The sequence below is a fragment of the Scomber scombrus genome, chromosome 5 (assembly GCF_963691925.1).
Source record: "Scomber scombrus chromosome 5, fScoSco1.1, whole genome shotgun sequence".
In the NCBI taxonomy this organism is placed as follows: Eukaryota; Metazoa; Chordata; class Actinopteri; order Scombriformes; family Scombridae; genus Scomber; species Scomber scombrus.
This window is the reverse complement of record NC_084974.1, coordinates 19,808,337-19,833,496: the sequence shown is the minus strand read 5'-3', so window position 1 is coordinate 19,833,496 and position 25,160 is coordinate 19,808,337. Positions and strand designations below refer to the sequence as shown.

At 37.4% G+C, this 25,160-nt stretch overlaps 5 protein-coding genes across 5 annotated transcripts; 2 read left to right on the top strand and 3 right to left on the bottom strand.

The window, feature by feature from the left end:
- Positions 1-1,189: 1,189 nt before the first annotated feature.
- On the bottom strand, positions 1,190-2,140 carry LOC133980990 (putative gustatory receptor clone PTE01). Its single transcript, XM_062419876.1, has one exon. The coding sequence runs from the start codon at positions 2,138-2,140 to the stop codon at positions 1,190-1,192; it is 951 nt and encodes a 316-aa protein (XP_062275860.1).
- A 5,945-nt stretch (positions 2,141-8,085) lies between these two features.
- LOC133980662 (olfactory receptor 52B2-like) lies at positions 8,086-9,021 on the bottom strand. The gene has a single exon (XM_062419430.1). It carries the CDS (start codon positions 9,019-9,021, stop codon positions 8,086-8,088), a length of 936 nt encoding a protein of 311 aa, XP_062275414.1.
- A 3,867-nt stretch (positions 9,022-12,888) lies between these two features.
- LOC133980466 (olfactory receptor 13H1-like) lies at positions 12,889-13,824 on the top strand. The gene has a single exon (XM_062419200.1). It carries the CDS (start codon positions 12,889-12,891, stop codon positions 13,822-13,824), a length of 936 nt encoding a protein of 311 aa, XP_062275184.1.
- A 3,422-nt stretch (positions 13,825-17,246) lies between these two features.
- Positions 17,247-20,835, bottom strand: chrna10a (cholinergic receptor, nicotinic, alpha 10a). Its single transcript, XM_062419413.1, has 5 exons — positions 20,775-20,835; positions 19,510-19,655; positions 19,170-19,324; positions 18,046-18,578; positions 17,247-17,947 (listed from the first exon to the last, which is right to left on the bottom strand). Exons 1-5 carry the CDS (start codon positions 20,833-20,835, stop codon positions 17,247-17,249), a joined length of 1,596 nt encoding a protein of 531 aa, XP_062275397.1.
- A 1,404-nt stretch (positions 20,836-22,239) lies between these two features.
- LOC133980780 (post-GPI attachment to proteins factor 2-like) lies at positions 22,240-24,377 on the top strand. Its single transcript, XM_062419580.1, has 5 exons — positions 22,240-22,407; positions 22,993-23,242; positions 23,719-23,825; positions 23,934-24,042; positions 24,232-24,377. The coding sequence occupies exons 1-5, from the start codon at positions 22,240-22,242 to the stop codon at positions 24,360-24,362; spliced, it is 765 nt and encodes a 254-aa protein (XP_062275564.1). The 3' UTR covers positions 24,363-24,377.
- Positions 24,378-25,160: the final 783 nt, after the last annotated feature.

Below are 25,160 nucleotides of genomic sequence, written 5' to 3'. Positions count from 1 at the left end.
TAAGTTGGTTTATACGTGAAGAATTTAAAAAATGTCATACATAATTACAACATTTGTACAAACAAACAAATATTTCTGTTCAGTACATATTCAAAACTGTTACTGTTTTTCATTCACATATGACTAATTTTCATCATATAATTCAGTGGTTTTGAAAGAATATTTTGGAAGGATGTGTTTCATATTTCATTACGGTCTTTTGTTAACATTGTTGTTCCTGTTGTCATATTACAATGACTTAAAATAGCAACCCTCACCCTTTCTAGACATTTTAGTAATGGTGATGATAGTACCAACATGTACAGTAAACTATAGATAGTATCCACATTAAAATGAGATACAGAAATCGACAACTTATTCACAAGACATATCATCATCAAACACAGATATATAGCTTCCCCTCAGTGCAATAACACAGGGCATATTGTTATTTATTGAAAGGCTCTGAGTCTTCAGTTATACAGCATTCTGAAACCCATTTTAGTTTAAGCTGCATTTATATATTTGATGTAATCCGGACATGATTCTATTGTCTAATTAAAAACCAACATACATTTAAAATGGGTTACAACTTGATTGAACAAAGATTTCTTTGCATCAAAATGTAATTTCATTGCACTGTCAAGGAAATCACAAGGAGTGCACATGTTTTAAATAACGTTTTTTTTCTTAATTTCTTCATCAATAGCTCATAACAGTCAGCATATTTGAAATTTAAAAATCAGTGTTGAAAAATGCACACAATATACACAATTGCCACTGATTCATTACATACCAAAATTACCACATTTGTGCAAATAAACAAATATTGCAGCACATATTCATGCTCATATTTGTATTCATCCGTGCCTGTGGAACTGTTATTGTTTTTCTTTCACATATATGAAATTATTTTCAGCATATATTTCGGTTGTTTTGAAAAGATTTATCAATAGCATGATTTATTTCCACAGTCTTTTCATCAGAATTTAGTTGCTGATGTCATATTACAGTGACTAACAGTTGCCACCTTACACAGAGGGCATATTGTTGTTTATCTAAACTCTTATATACTGCACTCTGTAATCAATTTTGGTTTAAGCTGCATAAGTGTATATTTAAATATATATATATATATATATATACATTCAATCATGGACATGCTTCAAATGTCTAATCAAGTTTTTCACCATCAAAAATTTAAAATGGGTTACAATTTGTTTGAAGATGAAGATGACAGATTTCTTTTTAGGAACAGTGTTATGCTCTGCTTCAGTTCTGTGATTTTCAGTCCATATATAATCGGGTCCAAAAAAGGGGGAAATATTAAAACTGACGCACCAAGAAGCCGTCTACTGTTTGGGGATACACTCTCAATTCGGTGAGCAATAAGTGTTAACACAGTGTTGATTTGTAAGATTAAGAACACAACTAAATGAGTGCCACATGTCTGAATGGCTTTTCTGCGAGCATCAGGCTGATTAGTCATAACACATGTACGCAAGATCTGTGCATATGTGTAAACTATTATTGAAAGTGGGCCTCCTTGTAGAAAGATTATACAAGCTAATCCATAGTAGTTGTTCACACTGGTGTCCTCACAGGCCAGTTTTAGTAATGATGGGTTGTTACAATACAAATCCACTATATTTGTCCTACAAATTTTAAACCGTGCATGCAGCATGAACAATATAGAAATAATTGATAAATTTATGAACCAAATTGAAAAAATAATTTTAATTAAAGTATGTGGATTCATTATGGTATTATACCTCAAAGGATGACATATAGCAATATATCTGTCATATGCCATGGCACTCAGAATCAACAGGTTTCCTGTACCGTAAACATGAACCAGAAAAGCCTGAGTAATACATGCAGGATGGGAAATCGATCTGCTCCTTGTCACAATGCTGAATATGAGGTGAGGAAAAAAAACTGTAGCACCCAGCATGTCACTAATGGGCAAGTTGAACAGCAGGATAAACATAGGTGTATGTAGTTTTTTGCACACAGCAATAGTTATTAATACCAACAAGTTGCAAAAGACAATAATTAGATAAATAATTGTTCCAAATACAAATGCTGGGTAAATATGTGCAGCAGATATGCCCAGTGTTTCCAGTGTTAGTAATTTTCTGGAAGATGCATTTGTAGGCATAATTTCCATCTTGAAGTCTGTTGTTGTTGCTTCCTCTGTTGAAAAAAACAAACAATAAAAGATAAAAGATTATTATTAACAGGGCATTTTAGAAGAAAACTATTTGTTAATTCAAGTGGACCTCTGGCTTTTTACTTTGTATGTTATCCTGTCCTTGCCTGAACTGTGTAAGTAGTAATGCAAATTATATTTTATTGGCATTCAAGATAACCCACAGCATTAGAAAGTACAATACATCTCCTTGCGGAAAGTTTTTGTGACAAAACTGACACAAAGAAATTGCAGGTGCCTGCAAAAGCATAACAAAAGTTTGTAAGGCACATGTACACAAGATCTGGGCATACAGGTATATTATTATCAACAGTGGTCCACCTTGTAGGAATGTTATATGTGTTTGTTATGTGTATGTTATATGTATCTGTCGTATGCCATGGTACACATGAACAGCATAACATAATAAACAGATATTTTAGAGTCCCAAACAAAGTGCTGGGTAAATATTTGCATTAGATAAACCCAGTGTTTCCAATGTACATTAATCTGTATAAGATGTATTTGTGTCCGCAATTATACAAAACCACACACAACAATATTTATACTGTTGCTTCTCTTGTAGAAAAAAGCCAACTCTTGTCAACTGCCTAACTTACAATCTTTAACTGAAAAAACAAAACAGATACACATTATTACAATTATCCCAATTAAGAAGCATGGCGTAATTCAGCTCTCCCACTAGCAGCTTACCTCTGACAGTATGCACACCTCTTGTAATCTGCAGTAGAATGTAAGATGTCATGTAAAATGCTGCCTTTTATTAGTATCAAAGTCCCAGAGCATTTGTTGCTGTCTCCCAAGGGTAAAGTGCATATTGTGGTATTGGGATGATAAAGCCCTCCAATCAGGATCACAATTAATTTATTAGTTTATTACATTTAAGAAAGTTGCAAGTATTAGGTTTGTTATTTAATGTTATTTAATATTAATAATAATGATAATAATAATAATAATAATAATCCTGACCGGTAATTATGTCCACCTCGCCCTTCTTATCCATCCGTCCACGTGTTATTCCTCAGGGAACCGCAAACATCATTTGGCCCGGTCAACCTTAGACAGCAACTTCCTACCTGCCAAAAGGAACTTACACCAGCCGATTTCACTGTCTCCTTCTCGTTTTTGCGACGCCATCCATTCTGTTTGTTCCTGCACAGAAGGTCGGAGTTGGATGATCATTTATCCACAATCCTCGATTTAGCTTTGGGATTCGGTGCCAACGTTTTTGTTTCTATGCCTGACACATTCTCTTTGTGTCCCAAGCTGCCGGAAGACTTCAACAATCCAATTAAGGGATCCACTGGGGCACTCCAGTCCCCAACCTGTACCGCTGCATGTTTGCGGCCCGCTGTCCACTAAACCGCAACTCACGCGGCACACCATCCCACCCTGCTACAGCTAGCAAACTCGCCACTTCTTTGCCTCACTCTCTAGCTTCACAAAGACGAAGCCCCGCCATTTTTTGCAGCTTGCTCTACAGCCCCCTCCATCTCTTCCCCCTACACTAGCTAACACCCAGCCGACCGCCTTCTGCCCCTTTTTCTTAAAGGTAGCGACAAAAGAGGTAGAGCAGTGCTCTACCAGGACAGGCGAATGGTCCACAATAACTGCAGCGACCCCGCTTCCTTGTTGTTGTCACTTCCTCCACACCTGCTCCTTCAGTAGTGAGGCTCACGTTAGGAAGACCGTCCCCATATTCCTATCAAGCATGTATTATGCCAAGGAGCCTGATTATTTAAAGCTTACATCACCAGTGCATCTCTCTGGTGTCTTCTGAAAGGGTGTTTACTGTTTTGTAGTATGCCTGACCTTTACGGTGCAAAAGCATCCTTACAATATCGCTGCGCTGGATCCCGCTAAACAACTATAAACATCAGTCACTCGCTTTGCTAGTCCACCTCAACTATACAATTCGCATTACTCCCCTAGGCCGAGCCCTCCTAACCCACCTCCAATGACCATATAGCAATGGAAAACACACACAGGATTGAATTAGAACCGTGGCATCAGTTCCTCTCATTGTGAAAAGTCATCTCGTCTATGACTACCACATCTCCAGGCCTAAAGACACCAAACTGGTCACCAACATGGACCCTTGCCTTGGCTATGGCGGCTGCTTCAACGGCAGATGGTTCTCTGCCGCATGGTCTTCCGAATTCTTGTCTCTGACCCCGTTACCGCCATCTAAATAACTTGTCCGTTAATCGTTCCAGCCATCCTTTTGGGGGCACGAGTGGTAAAAAAATTAACATCGCCATACACTCCGATAACACAGCAGTCATAGACATCATTAACACAGCCAGACATCACGTCTTTCATACGAAAAGGACATCGAACACCAGTTCACCATCCAAGCGCATCACATACCCATTGCTGACTCATTTTTTTGTTTCTCTTTCCAGAAATTCAGATGCTTAACACCAGCCACCAACCACCTCCCGACTCAGATCCCACCGTTTTCAGCCACCATCTTCCCCTAAACCCTTGACTGGAACATTTAATACTCACATTCCCAAGACGCCATCATCAACAGCCTCACACCCCGAACCCTGTCATCCTACCATCTTCCACCTCAGAGAAAGCTAAAATAATTAATCCAGCCAGTCACAACCCATTTTCCTATTGCGTTCGCATCCATTCCTGAGCTCTTACGAACCCATCCGTGACTACATCCGATTAAGACAAACCAGCCGCGCCTCCCCACTTGATCCACTATTCATTACTGAAACAGGTACAGTAACCACACGTTTTTGGTTCCACTTCCACCTACGGCAAATCCTAATCAAATCCAGCATATCCCCAGAATCATACTCAAAGTCATTCATTACGCATCGGCGCCGCCTTCTCAGCTTCACGACAAGGTATCCCGGACATCATCATTAAAATTCTCGGACGTTGGTCATCACCTGCTTACTTAACTTACACACACACACTGCCACAGCACTACTGACATTAAAAACGTACACACGCTCCTGTCCTCTGGAAGACTTTTTGGGGGTCTGCAACTCGGTCCAGACATCGAGACAGCTCCCCCACCCAGAGTCTCATCCCACCCCGGTTCCCTCCACACACCCAACTAGAAGACGGGTACAGCATCCTGCGCCTCCTCATTGACCTGGCACCCGGCTCAACTTTCATCCACACCACACACTACACCTCTTTTCTTCCTACTCCTCCCCCTCCCTCACGACTCATCCCTTCCTCCATCCCCACGACCCTCACTTTTCCCTCCAAACCCTACTCTCAACCCTCATCCCCTCATCTCTACCCTTCGACCCTCACCCGTCATCCCTATTCTTTGACCCTCATCCCCTTATCCCTATCCCTCAACCCCTTTTCCTTCCACATAATAAATACTTGAACTCATATCTAAGTTGGCGTGGTCTTTGTTAGTGAAATGTGAATTGGAATGAGATATACAAGTGAAGTTTCTGGGGGCTTTCAGTCTGACTTTCCTCTGAGAGGAGAGGTTTTGGAAGAGGGCCTGACAGGGGTGAGAGGGGTCAGACATGATTTTACATACTGTCTTACACTGCACCACTTTCTGCGGTCTGTGAGATTGGGGAGACTGTTGTTCAATGATGCCTGCGTAGAACTGCACCAGCAGCACTTGTGACTTCCTGAACATTTTCAGCTGACTTAGGAGGTATAAGTGCTGGTGGGCCTTCTGTGGTTCCCAGGAATTTGTGGGACTACGCTCTGCTTACCTCATTCCCTGATAGGATTGCATAGCGGTGGAAAATGTCCGATAACTTTCCAGAAACTTTCCATGGGAAGTTAAGCTGGGGTATTTTGGAAATATTCCAAGTTGGAAACTTTCCATGGGAATTATTGGAATTTATGGGAATTAATAAGAATTAACTGGACATTTGGGGTAATTTATATTTATCTGTATCAACTGTATAAAAACATAAATATAACATTTCATTTTGTCATAAGCGGACATGCATGCAAACTAATTTTTTTTTTAAAAACAACATTTTGACTAATTTATTTGTCATTAAAGCTTTAATAAATTAAACAACAAAAACACGAATGATGAGTAAAATAAACATATTCCCTAATAGAAATCATCTGTGCATTAAGATGCATTAAGATTATGTTACAAGATGTTTTTTAAGTTCCCTGTTATAGGCTAACATGCAATTTCTGTAAAAACTGTAAATTAAATTTACAGTTTTCCTGCATAATAAAAGGTTAAGTTGGTGATGAATCATTACTTTTTGAGAGAGCAGGCCATATGGCCTTTCTGGATTTAACTCACTTTTATTTCCTCTTTTGTTTGAGCTGGGAGATATTGATGTCACTGAGTAATGTGGATGAATCCTTGGGCTTGTTCAGGCTGACAGCTTACTCTGACCTGCTCAAAGTCAGTGTTCCTTCAGGAGCAGCTAAACCAGGATAGGATGCTTAACTTAGACAAAGTAATGCATCTGAGAAACGTCAAATCTAGCTTCTTGTCATTATATGAACTTTGGTCATAACTGTGAGATCTTTTGTCATAATCATAAGATAGAAAAGTCATAATTACAGTATTTTTCTTTGGTGAATGCAATGTGCTCCCTACATAGATAGATAGCTTATTTACTCACTAGTTACTCTTTAAGCAACTTGCCAACTCTGAAAAACACATATAAATAATTTAAATAATATACATTATTTTCCTTATTGCTCTTTAGTTCTGCTAATGCATGCCAGCACTTTGTTTTAAGTTGTCAAAAAATGCATGCCAGTCCTAAAATATAGCAAAACAAGACAGAATAGAGGTGTAGGTGTTTTCATTTTGAACTAATAATACAAGCTCACAGTGTCTGAACACTGAGTTGCAAACTAATTGCACACGACTCAGATGTCATCATAACTGAGTTTAATCCATGTTTTCCCAGCAGTGTCTATCTATTATATATTATAAACAGATATTACTAATGCTGCTGAATATTACAGGGATGTGAGTTAACCATTACATTATTTAGTAATATGGTATATTCAAGACTGTTCTCTAGTCGCAAATCAGTATCTACTATAAAGTCCTGGATCAGTTGTGATAAGTGGTAGTGTAGTTTAGTCTAGTTAGAGGAGAAACACAAGCACAAAACAGGATGACCCAAAACAGCCTCCTGTATGTAAAAATATTACCTGACACAGGTTTTTCAGAATAGTTGAATTTTATTCATGAACGACAAGGCAAACATCAGCACATCTTCACATGTTGGATAGGTTTTTGTTTGTTTTAGATTCTGCAATGATTGCCAAAGATTTTTGCCCGAGCCATGGTGCAAAGAGTGTGGATGACAAATAAAAGTACTACTGGGCAACAGAGGTCACTCTCCTTTATATAAAAAAAATTAAACTCAACATCAACATTAAAACATCAGCATCAAATGAGAGAATGACTAGGCCTAGTAAAGCCTAGAAGCATGTGTTTGTCAGTTTAAATACTACATATAAGACTATGGGCAGAATCAGACCAATATCTAAATGTATTATTACACACTATTGCACTTAAACAACACAAATAAATGTATACATCAACAGAAACATGAACAACAACAAAGAGATCATTTAAGGATTTTCTTATGTAACAAGCATACCCAGTCAACTAACATGTTTTATGATTGCAGATGTCTTGCAGACACATTTCACCCAGTTCAATTCAACATTTTCAATTATGAGTCCACAACTTGAAAAACTCATAAAACTTCACCAGGTGTCATTGACTGGGCCAAATATGTTCCCATCATGTACTGAACAAAACATTTTTGTTACAAACATTATTGATTCCACAATATTGTTTACATTATCAAAGTGTTCCTAAGATAGCACAGTGTTATGATTGTGTTTGAAACCCAAAAAGACAAACTTTAATGCCATGAACCACACTATGTAAAGATTCAGTTGGTGAATCTATTTTTTAAGACTCTCAGGAAAGTGCTTCGTATTTCATTTGTATACAGTCCATACACAATTGGATTCAGAAGTGGAGGTACAAGAAATATTAGCATGCCCATTATCTTCTGCAAGTCAGCTGACACATTTTTAAACCTGTGAGATAAAATTGTGAAAGTCCCGGCTATCTCAAATATGACTAATATAACCAACTGTGCAACACACGTGTTGACAGCTTTTGTCTTGGTTTCAGACCTCCTTGTGACCACACACGTGATCAGAATCTTGACATATGAAAATGCCTGAACAGACACACTTACAGCTTGCATGATGGCTGTGTTAAATAATCCTATGATATTATTGATGGCCGTGTTCCCACATGTGAGTTTCAGAAGAGATGGGTTATCACAGAAGACATTCATAATTACAGATTTACACCTAGGAAGCCGTGTCTGCAAAGAGAACAGTGATACAATCAAGACAAAGTCAAGACCCCAAACTAGAAAGATAATACAAGTAACACCTCTGGGTGTCATAATGGAGCTGTAGCGTAATGGCATACAGATGGCAACATAACGATCAAAAGACATTGCTGCCAGGATAAACAGAATACCACCACCATACATATGGAGTAAGAATGCTTGTAAAACGCACAAAGGATAGTAAACCTTATTAGTCTCAGTGACAATGTCTGAAAGCACTTTTGGTAGCATGGCAGTTATACCTATCAGATCATTGAGAGGAAGACTAAACAGGATAAAATACATGGGCTTGTGAAGGTTCCTCTTCACAATGATCAAAATCAGTAAGGTCAGGTTGCAAAAAATGCCAAAAAAATAAATTGCAATACCAAAAAAGAAAATGGGATACTTCCCTCCAGGTGGAATAACAAATGGGTCCAGGGTTAATTCAAAGCTGAACCCAAAAGATTTGTTTTCCATTTTCACATCGATTAGTAAGGAAAACAATCGTCATGGATTTTCATCATTTAAAACTGAATCAATGTCTGAAGCAGTCGCGAAACAAGCCACTTGCATTACAAGTAGTGCTTCATGAAGTGTTGAGAACCGCCCTGCCCAACATCTTTATTTATTGGCATCATAATGATGACCATGACCTGTTTAAATCAACGTTTGCCTTTGGGATTTTCATTTTCTGCTGTTGGCAGATTATGTACAAAGATGCTTAGATTGCAAAAAAAATCAATACAGATTTATCGTTGTTGTTTGTTTCTAGCCCTGATAATTAAAAATAGAAAAAGTGGTGTAACAAGCAATTTAGTGTGAAATGCAATTAATAGGCTTCTACTACTCTGCTTCGTACTGTTTATCATGACCAATGATATATTGTATAATCATACAGAAAACATACAGTGCATACAATCATCTAGGTTTTACTCCTGACAGCCTTTGTTAGGTTTAAGAACATTTTAAGTTACAAAGGACTGTCTTTATCATATAAAACAAAACAAAAATCAAGATGCTCTTAAAGAAAAGGGTCATCGCATGGAAGGAAGTCCAAGTGAAATGTTTTTGTTCCTTCTCAACAGGAAGGCCTGAAGTTTGTTGTTCTTTCCTTAAAAAATTAGGTTAAATAAATAAATTGTTTTTATTATTTGTGTTTGTGATTTTAACTTTTATCTATCAAAATTTTACTTTATACAGTTTGATAAATACATAACCTCCTGCACTGTGGGACAATGTATGAGTTTACACTCAGTTATTGATATAATCTTTGTAATACCAATTTGAGGGTTTTATATATGATTGTTTTGTATTTTCTTTCTTTTTACTGGAACTTTAACCAGTGTTTCATCTACAGTATGCCTTTTTAGAGTTTGTATTTTACAAATGTAATGGAATTGTTTAAATGTGGACTCTCAAGTTTAATATCAAAGTACATGGTACTACAATTTTACCACAAATGTTGCTCTGCTGGGAAGGCCTGAATGAAGCCAGATGTAGAAATCCAAACTCATCTGAAGCCTTCTCTTCTTTAATTTCCATTACTATGAAAACAGGAATATCAGAAATGATCTTTTCCAATAACTATTCACCTGAGGGGCTACTGCAACAATATTATGTAACTGGATAAATAAGAGGTTGTCAGAATTACATCAGCAACATGTCTCATTACTTTGTCAAAACACATTCATTAATGAGCCCCCTGGAGCTATGACTAAATGATGTGTTATTAACTGTCTCACATTGTAATTAATCCCTGGACAATAAGTAAACCTCCGGTTGATAATGAGATTGTTATTTGCTAATGAAGGATGTTGTTTAATAACACCCATGGGAAGCTGTAATGTGAGGTTGCATATGACATAACAACGTGATGGCATTTGATTTCTTCTCTTTAAACACTAAATGTTATTATTCAAAACATTTAAACAGATAAATGTCACAGTTTTAAATTTAAGAACCACAGAATAGACTGCTGAATTATTTTATTTGATCTTTTTCACATACATCTGCAGTGTATTTAGCAATAAATCAGCAGTTTTAATGAATAATGTCAAACAGCTCAATAGCCTAAAACATATAAGAATTGCACGGTTTAGCCTTTTCATATATGTTTGTATTATTCAGAAGTTAAGATGTGTTTCAATTAGTTTGTAATTGAAACAGAACACTGAAGTGGTCACATCAGGCCTTTGGGAATGAGGAATGTGCTCGTGCACACAAAAGGGCAGTTAGAACATTAGGAGATTAGACACTAACATCTCGCCCATGAGAAATGGACATGATGGACCCTGAAATGCTTTGATAATTGATTTGATCCTCTAATCACTTTGTGTGGTCTTTCTCTAGTACCTTTTATGCTAACTGAGGTCAAATACATACTATACTGGACTATGCTGACATTTCTTTTATCAAAATGCTTCTAAAACTAGTCTTCTTCCCCTCAGTGTCATATATAATAGGCTAGATTCATATTAGGATGTTGTTTACACATTAATGTACAATACTTTACATGCTCAAGCTTTCTATGAGTGTATAGCCTTCTAGATGCAAGAGAGCAAATTCATCGGTATCAACTTATTTTCAAATGCATTCATTTTAACTATTTCTTGAATTATTTGTTGTTCATTCTTCAAATTACTCATTGTGTGTCTTTGATCAGCTAATCTTTATAGGGCCTTTTGTTGCTCAGGAAATATGATTCCTTGCAATTTGAAGATCCAATTTGAAGAATTTATATAATTTTATATAATATAATACATCCATAATAACAGCACTACATAAATATAAAGGTACAGTAATTTGTATTTACATATAAACATTTTTTAAGTGAAAATATATATTTCTGACCGGCGTATTTCTGACTCCTGTTCAGTTCTAGGTCATTGAATACTTATTATGTTATAATGTTAATACAATAAAATCAAAGTAGAAATATAGCCACAAGCAGCAGTTAGTGGGTTCAAACCTTTTTGTGATCAACTCAATGAAGCAGCTTAATTGTTGAGAAATTAAAGCAAGCAAAAATCAAGCAAAGTCACTTCTGTTCAAGGAAGGACTGACCCAAATCACACACTTGTTTAATAATCAGAAAGCCTGCCACATTTTAATAATTGCACACCCCAAGTTCCATTTGCTCCCCCCTTTATCAGATCTATATGTGACCCACATGCACCGATCAATATGGCACTTCAGATTTTGGTTAATACTTGCCCCCAGAGCATGCACACCAGTTTTGATGAAATTCCGTCCTGGGGGTTTTCAAATACATGTTTGTGGTATTTGTGGTGCCCCCTATGCTCAACATGCTTTGGTAAACCTATTTCCAATCACAGGCTGAAGTTAACTACAAAGATTTATGATGATTGGACAAATGATTAATGAGTTATGGACAATATTTGCTAATCCCGCCCTTTGTGAAGATAATTTGGTTGATGGCAGCCATGTTCTTGACCACTCTTGCATGTATCTATAATTGAAATATAAATTTCTATTGATAATAGAAATGTTCATCTTCCCAAGGCTGTATACCAAATTTGGTATTGATCATGTCAAACTCCAAGAAGTAGATGTTACATCAATATTTTTCAGAAAAAATCACCATGTCAGACTTTTATGGTCCAAGAGGCAGCACATTGAACTGGACTTGTGTGTGAAGTTTCAAGTCAGTAAGACTTTTGGTGCGAGGGACATGGCCTTTCCAAAACTGAAGTTTTGGCCCTTAATCACATTGCCAACATCTGCCCGATCTCTTTTCAAACTAATGATTTCTATGACTACGTTCTGGTTATTAACAAGAAGCCTAACCTTCGTTAAATAAAACACTGGAGTGCAAATGGGAAAGACAGTGAATTGATGACATATGTCACGCTGAAGATAAAAGAGATCAAGACCTCACTGTTGAGCTGGGATTCTCACCTCCACAGGCAAGGTACTGTCATCTCATGGAACAACTGCTTGTTACAACATATGATTAGCATGTGTTGTATAGGACACCATCACTTTTCACACATTTAATGTCACTTTCATGTACATAATGTGACCATTCTGCATCTTTATGGTTACTTTTATGTTTATAATAATCATACTTGTCATTACAGAACACATTTGTACTCAGATGATTAAAGCATTTCTACACGAGAGGGAACTGAAAATATTAGTTGAAGAAGTAAGTATTGTCTATACACACATAAAAGTGTTTATTTCCTTAGTCCAACTTTTTATTTTTGTACTTGATGCATGCACATTGGACAAAAGAGTGAATATATGCAATGACTACATATTTATATATTTATATTAACAAACATTTTTTTCTCTTTCAGGTTTCCCTCTGTATAAAACAGCATGGAAAGCAACATGACAATTGCAAGTGATATCCTGGAGATCCAAGGCTTTGATATAGCTCCAGAGTTCACATACCCTCTGTTTTTCTTACTGCTGTTTGTGTACTCTTCCCTGCTTTTTTCCAACATTGGTGTTCTTGTGCTTATCATCACTGAGAAGAGTTTGCACCAGCCAATGTACATTCTCTTCTGTAATCTGTCTGTCAATGATTTAATAGGTAACACAGTCCTACTTCCGCCGCTGATGGCTCACGTTATTTCAACAGAACGGTTTATCACATACAGCCAGTGTGTTGCTCAGGCCTTTCACAGCCACACATTCGGATCAGCTTCACATATGATTCTCACCATTATGGCAATTGACAGATATGTAGCAATATGTCACCCTTTGAGGTACAGTTCAATTATGACCACCAGAACTGTGATTGTGTTGTCTGCAACTGCATGGGGGGTGTCACTATCACTTGTGTCTGTTTTGATAGGACTCACTGTAAGGTTGTCCCGTTGTAGATCATTTATACAAAATGCTTATTGTGACAATGCATCATTGTTCAAACTATCTTGTGAGGATGTGTCCATCAACAATATCTATGGGCTGTTTTTCACTGTGATGTTGTTTAGTTGCTCAATGGGAAGCATAGCCGTCACTTATTTCAGAATAGCTATCATCTGCTGGATCAAGAAAAACAAAGAGTTGAATAACAGAGCACTGCAAACCTGTGCCAGCCACTTGGTTCTTTACCTTATTATGCTCTGGTCTGGTTTTTTAACCATCATTCTGCACCGTTTCCCAAATTACCCAGATTTAAGGAAGTTTGCATACATTTTATTTCATGTTGTTCCTGCTAATTTGAATCCTGTCATTTATGGAATGCAAACAAGGTCATTACGGGCTAAAATTTTCCAGATACTGCATAGAGACGTTACATCAACCTAACAATTCCTGTCTTCTGTTGTTAGTTTAGGTATGGTTTAAATATACAGACACACGATTTACTGTCTTCAAGGTATTTATAATTTCGTGGACATTAAAGTCTGTAACTCCTGTAGATCATTAAAGCAGCAGTTCCCTAGCAGTTGATGTGACTTATACAGTAAGACTAAAGTTTGGCTTTGTCACATTTATTTCAATATGTTAGAAACTATCTCTCTGTGTCACAAACAATCAAGGGGATCCAAGATCTGTTACCAAATGTCATGGTGTTTGTAGATAAATTAATGAGAATTAAATTAATGTTGATACTAGTTTCCTGTGTGCTGACACCCATAACAAGCTCTTTACCAACCTCTTGTGTCTTAATGCTAAAATTGCACCGAGAACCTTGTTTTGTGCTCTGTTCTGTGGTCTGAATAAATTTCTATGGTTTGAAAGTTTACAAAAATCTTTAGAATACATTTAAAAGATATACATTGACTAATTTTCAGTTGCAGAGATTATGGTGATGTTTCATGTTGTGAATTCATTATTAACAGCTCATAATTCAGAGACTTAACTCTGAAGAAGCTGTCAATACTGTGTTTTACTACTAAAGCAATACAATACAAAAGACTTTGCCTGTGCATACAGTACCTTGCATACAATGTGCATACTGTGTAATATCACAAAAATACACAGTAATACAAAACTTCCTTTAGTCCTTAAACGCCACAGAATGTATTTTCCATCTATCCAATATATCTAAAATTAGTTTGTTTGTGTTGGCCTTTTTAATATGGATGAGTGATATAATAAGAACTTTGTTAACTTAATATAACCTATTGAATTATTTTGCTTCACCTTTGCTAAATGGTGATTCAAGATAAAAGAGAACAATACAAATTGTTCATCACATTATGAATGTGTACAGGACATAATCCTGCAATGTCTCTCAGCTAATAAAGTAAAAATAAAACATTTGTTCAGGCTGAAATTGCTTGAGATGCTGTCAACACATCAGGCTTGTTATAATATTTCAGTTTGTATTAAAACATTACTTTTTTCCACTCTAATGAATGTTTGCCAGCTCGGCCTTCTCCCACACTTAGATGCAGGAGATCAACAGAATTTGTTACCTGTTGTTAAGAAGATTAAAAAAACCTTTGTGCTGGAAGATAGATCTATAAGATTAGGCTAAAGATATTTTTCAATAAGTAAAAATGTTCCAGTTATTCACAGAAATACTGTTGAGTGTGTATTCCAAGTTTAATTCTGCACTTATTATTCAAATCACAGTGGAGCTGATAAAGGATTCAAATTGTTTGGCTTCAGATTAAAGACTTATAACCCATTTTGCAACATAAAGGCCAGGGATAATACACATCAAAAGCGAAGCAAATGGTGGTGATCCAGGGGATTTAACAGATAATCCATGTGAGTTACATTAAGCTATACTCTCTTGCTCTGCTTGTATGTACAGGCCCTTGTCTGAATGTTTTTCTTAACATGTTGACTCCTATGTAAAGTTAGGTGATTCTCAGTCATGATCGTAAAAATACATTGTCCACTGAGGATGTTACATATTAAATTGTGATTATAATTACATCACACATATATGAATGTGTTTGTTTGGTTTCTATTTTCTAACTATTAAAAAATGATTTCCGTGTTTCCAAAGTATGACCAGTATGCATGTACTGTCATTGTATAATGATACATGTCAGTATATAAACCTGAAAACTACTTCTATTCAGTTGATCGTAAATTACATTGGTTAAATTAAGGAAATTTGATACATATATTCAAAATTATCTCTGAAATATCAGGAAACCCCTCGGTGTTTAGTCAGACTGCATTGAGGGAGTTCGCTCTTAGAACACCATCAGGACAAAAAATATCTTCCTTTTTTGTTCCTGCAGTGGTTTTGTGAATGTATGTATTATTATATACTCTGTAAGTAAATATAATAATATAAATATAATTTAGCATCACATAAGTAATACAAATTTGAAAAGAATATTCTTTGCTGAACTTACAAACTTTCACACAGCATCAGAGAGAAAGTTAAGGATGCATGTTTGCCAAAACAAATAAATATCCAAGAAAACTGGGTGTGGCTAGTCATTTACTCTAATACAGGGGTTATAGGGAGCTTCAGAAATCCTGGTCATTCTAGCATTAAGGGCATTGGTTAAATGTATTAAATTAAATGAAACTGAGATTTTCCAACTTTCTGAAATACCTGGAACTCCCTCAATGTTGACCCCATAAGATATATCACTAACAGGGTGCCATTTGACAAAATCTGTTTAACTTTTATGTGTTACTAATAAAGCGTGGGGAAAATTCTTCTCTTCTCATAACAGGCATAGTGGTGCTAACTCCAGTTTTACACTCTCACACATGTGCATTTAATTCCGGCTTGTCAATGATTAAGGGGTGTAGTTTGAGTTTCAGTTGTCACGTCACTTATCCTCCAATAGCACAGTGCCACACTTCATTGTTAGCCTATCATCTAGTTGCTGTCTTTTCAAATATGTCTCTCTCTCTCTCTGCTCTAATCTGTTATTCAGCTGTACGTGCATGCCACCACCTCCCCATCTCCACCCAGTCTCTGTATAGGATCATCAGCCTCATCTTTGCATCAGCATTCCTATCATCTAATCAGGATCACCTCCACCAGTGTCTGGATTTCATGGGGGATCTATCTTGCAGCCGTTCCAGGATGATGTCCTCATGGAGTTCAAGCGCCAAAGTCTTGTCTATATCATTATACTCATAATAAAAGTTTTCATCTCTTGCATCTTACTTGTCTCTCCTGATTGAATTGTCCTTTTGTGTCAGTTTTACAATGGAAGTGGCAATGTATATCATAACTATTTAACCCTCATAATTTCAAATATAAAGCAGAAAAAGTTGTGCAAAATACCAAAACAGTAATCATATGAATAAAATTAAGAACCAAAGTGATTTGTGCACAGAATTCTGTCTGTAGAAAATTTTATTGATTTACATTTCTTTGCTGAGCTTGATACCTTTCACATGCTGTTACCAGCATTGGAGAAAAAGTTAGGGATACTAGTCGGCAACAACATATCCATAGACAAGAACACTGGGGGCTGGGTTGTAACATGTCCTCCAGATTGGAGCTTTTTAAAAAAAAAAAAATACAATTTCTGTTTTTTTTCTTTCTCTGTTTTTCTTCTAATCAGAAAAACATTTGTACAGTATTTTAACAAAGCTAATTAAAAAAAACATTATATTAATTACTCTTAAAACCTGAGACATTTAGGAAAAGTGCAGTTAGATGGTTATTTATATAATAAATAGATACGTATGACATATACATATGTCAGTATGTAAACTATCCTCTGATCTCCTTTGTGCTATTGTAGCTACACCTGTTCACACTGTCATATAGACTCCTTTAAGCAGTCCTGCAGTTAGAGGGCTTTGCCCATGATCAGAAGGCTCATGAAAAACACCATTATGAAAAATATCCACATAAAGAAGCGATCTAAAACTTTGGCTACCTTCTTCCATTCTCCAGTCCTCTTCTGTGTGGCCCTCTGATCTCTGTAACAGTTGGCTATGTACTCAATGTTACGCAGCAACGGACTTTCATTGCTGTGAGTGTTGCAGGAAACCTCTCTGTCTTTTCTCTCTCCATCACTCACACCTCCCTTTCTGCATCTAGGCAGACCCCCTGAATCTCCACAGTCCATGCTCGTGAAAATGCCATTCTTCCAACTGCTGTAGTGGTTGGTAGGGTTCCTCCCAATTGAGCCCATTGGACTCATCATCTGGTCCATGTCTTCTCTCTCTTCTGTGGCCATTGAGCCCACTGTCTCTTGTCCTCTCTCCATTTTGAAGGCACAGTCCTCTCTGCCTGGTCCTGCCTGGCCATTCATGGTACAGTTGGTGTTCTTTACAGGTGGAGATTCCTGTGTCTCCGACTGTGGTGACAAACAGTTCTCCCCGACTTCATAAACAAAGCACATTCTGGCCATGTACTGCAGAATTACCTTCTTGGCCCACTTTGGAACAGGCTTGGCATCTGGGCCACAGTGGTGTATGTTCATGATGAAGATGGTCAGAGCAGTGGAGGCTGTTATCATGGTCATGGTTGCAATGTAATACTTTCCTGTGAAAAAACAACAACAAGAACAGGAAATCAACATACGGAGTTGTAGCGTACAGTCATTGCACATTTTGGGCCTGAGCCCATTTTGTTGCCCTTACCAATAAGTGGTACATTCTCAGAGGGTGGCATGATCTCTGCAACCAACAGCTGAAAGACAGTGAGTGCCAGCATTACAGTAACACCCAAAGACACCTTCTCTCCAGAGTCAGCAGGCAGGTAGAAGCCCAGTGGAGCCAAGAACGAGATCATCACACATGGTATTAGCAAGTTGTAGACATAGAAGGAAGCCCTTCTCTTCAGTTTCAGTGTGTAGGTCACATCAGGATAAGGGTCGGCACAACAGCCATACAGAATAATGTTCCTTTTAGCTGGCATACCCAGCACCTCCCACTCAACATTTTCCACCAGGTCAGCCAGGTCAGCACTATCCATGGCGTTCTGAATGTCCAACTGGTTTCCATTGTAGGTCCAGGAACCGTAGGTGAACCTGCATTGCTGAGCATCAAAAGGAAAAAAGGACACGTCGACTTTGCAGGAGCTCTTGGTAATTGCTGGGGAATCCCACATTATCTGGCCATCATGTCGGACCACCACATTGGTGTCCATAGAGCCAGTGAAATGATCATCAGCACTGAAAGACAAAGAAAAGTTGTCTGGAAAAATAGATTAGAGTAATGGATTCTTCAAATCAGATTCGGAACAAGTAGGTTGAATCTTCTGGAGCAGCTGGAGAATGATTCAAAAGAAAAAAAATCTTGATACGGATAAAATGGCACAAGTACACCCACTGAGTGAAGAGTCAACACATTTTGGTGGAGTTGCACTCATTCCTCATTGTTTTGTCTGCATTTTATATCGTACCAGTATTGCTAAAGTATGCATTTATGTGTGTCAGTTTGTTTTAGTCTACATGGTATCAGCTGTTGTCCCCAATACAACATTGTCCCCTTACCTACTCAGGTTTCTTTGCCTTCTTTTCCCATTTGTCAATGAAGTGGTACCACTGATTTTTATTTTACAATTTCAATACGTGTCATTCTTTCTTTATTTTCATCTGTATAATTGTTGGTGAATTTACTGGTGTATAAAAAGCAGACTAAGGCCTGGACACTCCCATGAATAATAGCTTCAAGGAATGTTCAGCTTGTGCCTTTTATACTGACCAACTAGAGCCATAGCAAAATAATGATATAATGGTTAACCCAATACCAGTCCGACCTACTTGTTATATAGGACTATATCAGGTCTCCATACATAACTACTAGGTATGCGGATGGTATCAAGTCCATCGTAATCATATTTATTCCATCTGAGGTGTGCATCAACCCACACTTGCCGTATCCACAAATAAGCAGTCAAAATTTGGTTTCTTTCGTCCTGTAAAAGATTGAAAAATCAATTAAAAAATATCTGACAAATAAAAGAGACATGTTACAGGTAAGATGCCAAAACAGAAATATGATCAGACAACAAAATAGCACTACTGATATGGTAATGCTAATGTGTGGGTATCTGAACAGTTCATTCTCACACATACAATACTGTAGTGACTTGTGTTTTACCATGTCGATAATCTGTGACAGTGTAACCTGCAGGGTCACATTCAGTATGTTTTTTGTGTCCTCCACAGGTCTCAGCGCGCTAGTATAGTTGGTAAATAAATCCTTCAGGAGCTTCTGAGCGTATCTGCCATGAGCACACCAACAGGCTATGACAGGGTTAGAAACAATTTTACAACAATATCACCACAAAACACGTGTTGAACTTCAGTTGATTGTGCCATATTATAGTGTCTTTAGGATTTTTAGCCAGGACATTCTGGTGTCATAATTTCTGATTAGTGGAAGCTGGTGAGTTTAAATAACATTTCTGGGCTGTGACATTCAAAGCAAAGCCAGTAATGTGGATGCCGAGGTTTAAAGAAAGTGAGAACATGAGAGAAAATGTGAACACACGACAGATGGTGGAAGGGTAAAAAGGGGATCTCAGGCTAGATTGCCCTTCTATAAAGCTCTAGGAAGAGATCATGCAAATCTGCCATTATGTACCAGCAGTCACTTTCTCTGATGAGGTTGTGTATGTGGAATGTAGCATGTGTTCATTGAACACTCAATCCAAGGGACATACAACATAGTATTTAAATGAGCCTAAACAGGAAAATTAAACATTCATGTGAAGTTAAAACAGTGATGATAGAAATGATCAAAAGGTCCACAAAAGGTCCAACTATATGCCATCTGTAAATATCATTTTTCATACATTCATTGATACATCCTACATTCATATCTCCAAATCACCAGGCAATCTGACAGAGGATGTGTGACTAGTTGTAAAAATGAAAACAACATCAAACATTATTTTTTAAAAACACTCTAACTGGAGCGTGTTTCCAGTGTCAACAATGGATTTGGGCGAGCCAGATGTTAACCCTGAACCGCTCTTTCATTAAAGCCTCTGAGCTGGATACAAAGAAGGTCTACGGGATTATGATGCGAGCAAAATCCTTCAACAACTGGCAGCAAGTTTGTGTGGAAGAGGGATGAAAATCGAAAAAATGGATAATTCTTAAAACATTTATATATTAAACAAATTAAATTAGTACAATTAAATGCAACTGAGCCAGAGTCGATAAACAACATTTTTTACAAATTTTAAACCTCTAGTCGTCATCAATGCTGGGATGTTGGGTGTTGTCTCGCGTTCTCTCAATTGAGTTTTTTCAGAAGAAACGAACGTAGCGAGAATTTCAGGCATGAAAACAATTTCTATCAAGTCATAATTTTAGACCAGCTTAAGTAAACTAAAACTCAAATGAATGGAAACTCACCTGGCATAACACCGACACAGAGAAACAACCGAAATAAAGTTTGGATTCCCCATCGTTTCATCTTGCTGGAAAAGTTTATTTGACCAATTTACTAGGGGGAAGCACAAACCAAAAAAAGAGAAAGAAACACAAAGCAGACTGAGAGCGAAAGCAGCGGACAGTTGTCTACAAGGCCACAATGTGCGCTGTCAATGCTGGGAAAGAAAAGAGAGGCGGGGCAGCGGACTGACAGAAAGATGAAGATCTCTCGCCACATGTTAACCCGATATACACAGCATCAGGATTAGCCTACAAATGCCACAGATATACAGTGTGTGTGTGTGTGTGTGTGTGTGTGTGTGTGTGTGTGTGTGTGTGTGTGTGTGTGTGTGTGTGTTTACGTGGACATATTTGGATAGAATAAAAATAAACCGGAATAAAAATCGATCCTGTGTTTGCCGGTTCAGCACCACAGACAGCTCCCAGACAAACGTGGCTGTTACACGTTTTGATGTGAAACTGGAGACGCAGCGTTCCAGAAAAGTTAAATGGAAGGATTGTATCACCGTCACGCAAAATTGCACCTTTGGGGTATGCGCTGCACACAATTTGAAAGTGTAAATTCGTGTTTTTTGCACGCAGTTTGAAAAGACCGGGCTGCAATAAACAGCCCTCATCCCCTCGTCCCTCATTTGCGCTCCAATGTGTTACATTCAAGCAAATTATTAAGTGATATATTTTTATACATTAACACCCATGTGATCTGTGCATCATTTTTATAGGCTCCGCCATCCAAACGATGTCTGCCACCCACTTTCTCTTCCGGGTGCACATTCCTTATTTATGTTATTTCCCCCAGCTGTCTGTCGCACATGGAGGATGATGGATCCAACTCAGGCCTGTTATCATCTTCTAGTATCATTCGACTAAAACCAGGTGGATGCAGGCTTTTCATATGGATGGATCCCCAGCTCTTTTTGAGGCTTCGGAACCTATTATTGGTGTCCGGAATATTCACGTCCATTGTGCAGCCTGATACAATGAATGTTACTGTAATGGCGTAGCTGTTGACGGGCCAATGTGCGTGTAGTAATAAACAGAGTGAAGGTAGGTTTCGTTTTTCAGACTTAACGTGTTCGGTATGCAAATGTGTGCAAATGTAGAAAAAATAATTCAAGGTGGATAATATTGTTGCTAGGTAAGGTGGTTCTTGCCTGTGCAATGTGGATGGAAATGTGCTGTTGTTATAGACTTCACCTCAACCAAATTCCACTAGAGTGAATTGAATTGAATTAACATTTACTCTGCTTGACATTTTCAATAATTTTCATATGTACTCCATAAATTGCCTGCTATTTCCTGACTTTGAGAACGTTGGTTATGCAACATGCATTACATTTGCCTGCGTGTGCAAAAAATATCTTTGCAAGACAATATTAACCATGTGTAACACTGACCTTTTTCACTGTTGCAGACCCATTCTAAGATGCTACAAGGCTCAAATATCTTGGGGCATGAGAGGCCTGTGGTCATCAGGTTATCATATACAACCTTTGTTCTGGGTACTGTGTGCCTACCACTGCTTGGACTGATAACTTGTGTCTTCATATCTTCTGTTTTTCATTTTGATGACTCTACTGGTACACATTGTCAGGTAATGTTATGATTTAACAAACTGAGCCAGTCACCTAGCCAGCATGTCCATGTGAGAGTTAAATTTGGGGGGCAATATGGGTCCCACTGGGTTTGTCCGCAGTTTCCATGGTGCCCCCACCTGTGTTTGCCCAAATGGGCTTCAAGTGGGTTCTGACTGGGTTTCAGGTGGGGCCCAAATGGGCTAGTTATACACGTGGGACCTATGTTTCTGAAATAATATGAGACCCATAAAATTTGCTCTGTTTATGCCCATGCTCGCTTAGCCCACTTGCATCCCTTATGGGTCATACAGTCAATGGGCTTCACATGTGGGGCCTGTGTTACTGAAACTATGTGGGACCCGCAAAATGTGCCCAGTTCAAGCCCATGCCCACACAGAACCCATGTAGCCCACATTTTACCCATGTGAGTTCCACATGGACATGCTGGCTGGGCATGTTTGACTCATCTCAGTGTTGTTTTGAGTTTTCTGACGAGATAAGACAGACCTGTTAGTTTGCTGTGTTCATAAGATGAGTTTTCTTTTTATTTTACTGTTCTATAAATGTTTGAAATTAAATGAATAATTATTCTGTGTTTCTAGGTTCCTAATTACCTGCCATCCATAAGTGCCTCAATAAGTTTAAGTCCTGAGTGCCACATATGGCGGTTCTGTATTGGACTGCACTCAGCACCAAGGTTCCTAGTTGCAGTGACCTATTTTAAATTTTACAAGACACGTTTTGCCTCAAGGTTGCTGGAGAGTTCACTCAGCTGCTTGAACCTGGCCTTTTCTATATCTGAAAACCTAGGCCTCTTGCTCCTCACATACGTGTCATCCAATGAAACATACTGTGAGTAATTAATGTCTTGAGATTACTTCAATGACTGTTACTTTTATTTGAGATGTTTTCATTAAAAACCTTTATTTTCATTTTTTAATTACTGTATCTTTGATCTGCCCACTCAGTTTATTTAGATTTTCATTTGTTTTTAATTGTATTAGAAGCCTTTCAAATGTTTTTGATTACAGAGAGGAGATCAAGTGAGATAGGTTTTAATGGTTTCATGAAAAAATTCAAATAAAACATGCTTTATTAAGCAATATAAATAATCTTTCTCCATTAATCTACAAATAATAAAAGGAATTGCAACATATGTTTTTAGTTGTGTCTGGAGTACAATGCAGAATTTGTTAATTGATGAAGGCAGGTTTATGCATTCATTGATTTAACGTATGAATTCTTCAATTATCTTGAAATTAAATATTTCAATTAAAATGACACCCCCCCCCCCTTTCCCTCTTTCTTTGTATATTATTGCTACTCAGTTGTCCATAAGGAGGGCTTTGTCCTGTTCATTGTCAGCTCCCTTATCTACATGCTAATAACTTGTCGTTTATGGAAAGCAATTAAGAAGTATTCATTAAGTCCTGAGGTAAGGAATGCCAAATCACACACATTTCTCATTTAATTTGCAGTGTTTCAGTCCAATTCAGTATTACAGTTTTGTAATGTTTGTTTGTTTGTTTGTTTTTTTATCTAGGATGCCAAGTCTCATCATTGGAAAGTGCGTTTCTTACTTCTCAACATCTCCTTCTGTGCTTTTGCTGGATTCTTTTACTGGAAACACAATATGTACTGTCAATCAGGGAGTGAGTATTTCATCAATTTGATCATTTTGATGTAATCTGTAATTGTTGTTGACAGAGCTAAAAGGGAAATACTTGTTATAAGAATTGTAAATACAAATGAACCAATCTTTTGCAAAAGTGTAATCATTTTCACAATATTGTAAAATTGTAGGTTAAACAATCACATGCAATTATTTCTTCTTTTCACAGGTTATACATTGTTTGCCCTGTTTGAGTATCTCGTGGTCTTCTCCAATATGGCCTTCCATCTCACAGCAGTGTGGGACTTTAAGAGCCGGGAAGTCATGGTGATTTCTTGCTCTGACGACAAAGACTTCTGACTTGAAACTCAACCACGCCACCTGGTGATAACAACCTTGTTCCTGTTAAAGAGGACAACTGGGATGAAAGCCTTTTCCATATATTTCCATGATGACTGGTCTCAAGTCCTCAGAGGATAGACACAAATGTATGCACATTTGCTACAGATTGTTATACTTAATTAGCTGTGTGTGCATTTAATTTGCCTTAGTTTCTTATTCAGGGACGCCTTGACCTACTTACAGTATGTTATTCAATGTGAAATTTTACCTTTTGTACAATGCAGAACAAATTGTGATCATACTGTTTGTGTGCCAAAGTAAAGTGACAGTTCCTCAACTATGTTAGGCTCTTCTTTTGAAAAACAAAAAGGGGAATAATGTCAAAAAATGATTTAGTATACAATGAATGACCAAAAGCACAATATCACTATTTATAGACTACTTGAAGTCTACTGCAGGTGTTGTTCTGAATGTCCATCTTGTCTATATTTAGATCATTCCTAATTATCTGAGGCTTCTTCCACATATATAATAATTTTAGTGTTTCTGATATTATGTTTTTACGTTTTACACCATTCAAATTCTCAAAACAACTCTCAAAGCTACTCTACTGTTATCATTTAGATTCACTATCAATAACATTTAGACACCACTGATAAGAACAGGCTTTGCCATTAGTCATGCTTTGATTAAATGTTTTTTTTATTCCAATAGTATCTACACACTTCTGTGATTTCTAGATGTCTACATTTATGTCACACTTTTGATATCTGAATTCATCACACTACATGTGTCCTCAATGCACTATTATTATTC

Excerpts from the sequence above, each read along its gene's own strand:
- LOC133980990 (XM_062419876.1), bottom strand. The coding sequence starts at position 2,140 with ATGCCTACAAATGCATCTTCCAGAAAATTACTAACACTGGAAACACTG.
- LOC133980662 (XM_062419430.1), bottom strand. The coding sequence starts at position 9,021 with ATGGAAAACAAATCTTTTGGGTTCAGCTTTGAATTAACCCTGGACCCA.
- LOC133980466 (XM_062419200.1), top strand. The coding sequence starts at position 12,889 with ATGGAAAGCAACATGACAATTGCAAGTGATATCCTGGAGATCCAAGGC.
- chrna10a (XM_062419413.1), bottom strand. The coding sequence starts at position 20,835 with ATGAAACGATGGGGAATCCAAACTTTATTTCGGTTGTTTCTCTGTGTC. Across the intron at positions 19,656-20,774 it reads CTGTGTCGGTGTTATGCCAG|CCTGTTGGTGTGCTCATGGC; the intron begins GTGAGTTTCCAT and ends ACCCTGTCATAG. Across the intron at positions 19,325-19,509 it reads TGTCACAGATTATCGACATG|GACGAAAGAAACCAAATTTT; the intron begins GTAAAACACAAG and ends AATCTTTTACAG.
- LOC133980780 (XM_062419580.1), top strand. The coding sequence starts at position 22,240 with ATGCTACAAGGCTCAAATATCTTGGGGCATGAGAGGCCTGTGGTCATC. Across the intron at positions 23,243-23,718 it reads GTCATCCAATGAAACATACT|TTGTCCATAAGGAGGGCTTT; the intron begins GTGAGTAATTAA and ends ATTGCTACTCAG. Across the intron at positions 23,826-23,933 it reads AGTATTCATTAAGTCCTGAG|GATGCCAAGTCTCATCATTG; the intron begins GTAAGGAATGCC and ends TTTTTTATCTAG.